Genomic DNA, 378 nt, shown 5'->3' on the forward strand with positions numbered 1-378 from the left:
AAGGAAGGAAAGATTGTAAGTCTGGAGCAGATCTACCTCCACTCGCTTCCCGTGAAAGAACATCAGATCGTGGAGACGATACTCGGCCCCCACCTAAAGGACGAGGTCATGAAGATTATGCCAGTCCAGAAGCAGACCCGAGCCGGGCAACGTACTCGCTTCAAGGCCTTTGTGGTCGTCGGAGATGGAAACGGTCATGTTGGCCTTGGTGTAAAGTGCTCCAAAGAAGTAGCCACAGCGATCCGCGGTGCCATTATTCTTGCGAAGCTTTCAGTGGTACCAGTGAGGAGGGGATACTGGGGGAACAAGATCGGGAAGCCGCATACTGTGCCGTGCAAGGTCACTGGGAAGTGCGGATCTGTCACGGTGCGTATGGTT

General features: G+C 54.0%; 1 protein-coding gene across 1 annotated transcript; it reads left to right on the forward strand.

Annotated features, from left to right (window-relative positions):
* Positions 1 to 6: 6 nt before the first annotated feature.
* LOC110034211 (40S ribosomal protein S2-2) lies at positions 7 to 372 on the forward strand (the record flags this gene model as incomplete). Its single annotated transcript, XM_020738495.1, has 1 exon — positions 7 to 372. A coding segment is annotated over one exon (366 nt), but the record flags the coding sequence as incomplete, so codon positions are not given.
* Between the last annotated feature and the right edge of the window lie 6 nt (positions 373 to 378).

This window comes from Phalaenopsis equestris, unplaced genomic scaffold, assembly GCF_001263595.1.
Source record: "Phalaenopsis equestris unplaced genomic scaffold, ASM126359v1 Scaffold173239, whole genome shotgun sequence".
Lineage (NCBI taxonomy): Eukaryota > Viridiplantae > Streptophyta > Magnoliopsida > Asparagales > Orchidaceae > Phalaenopsis > Phalaenopsis equestris.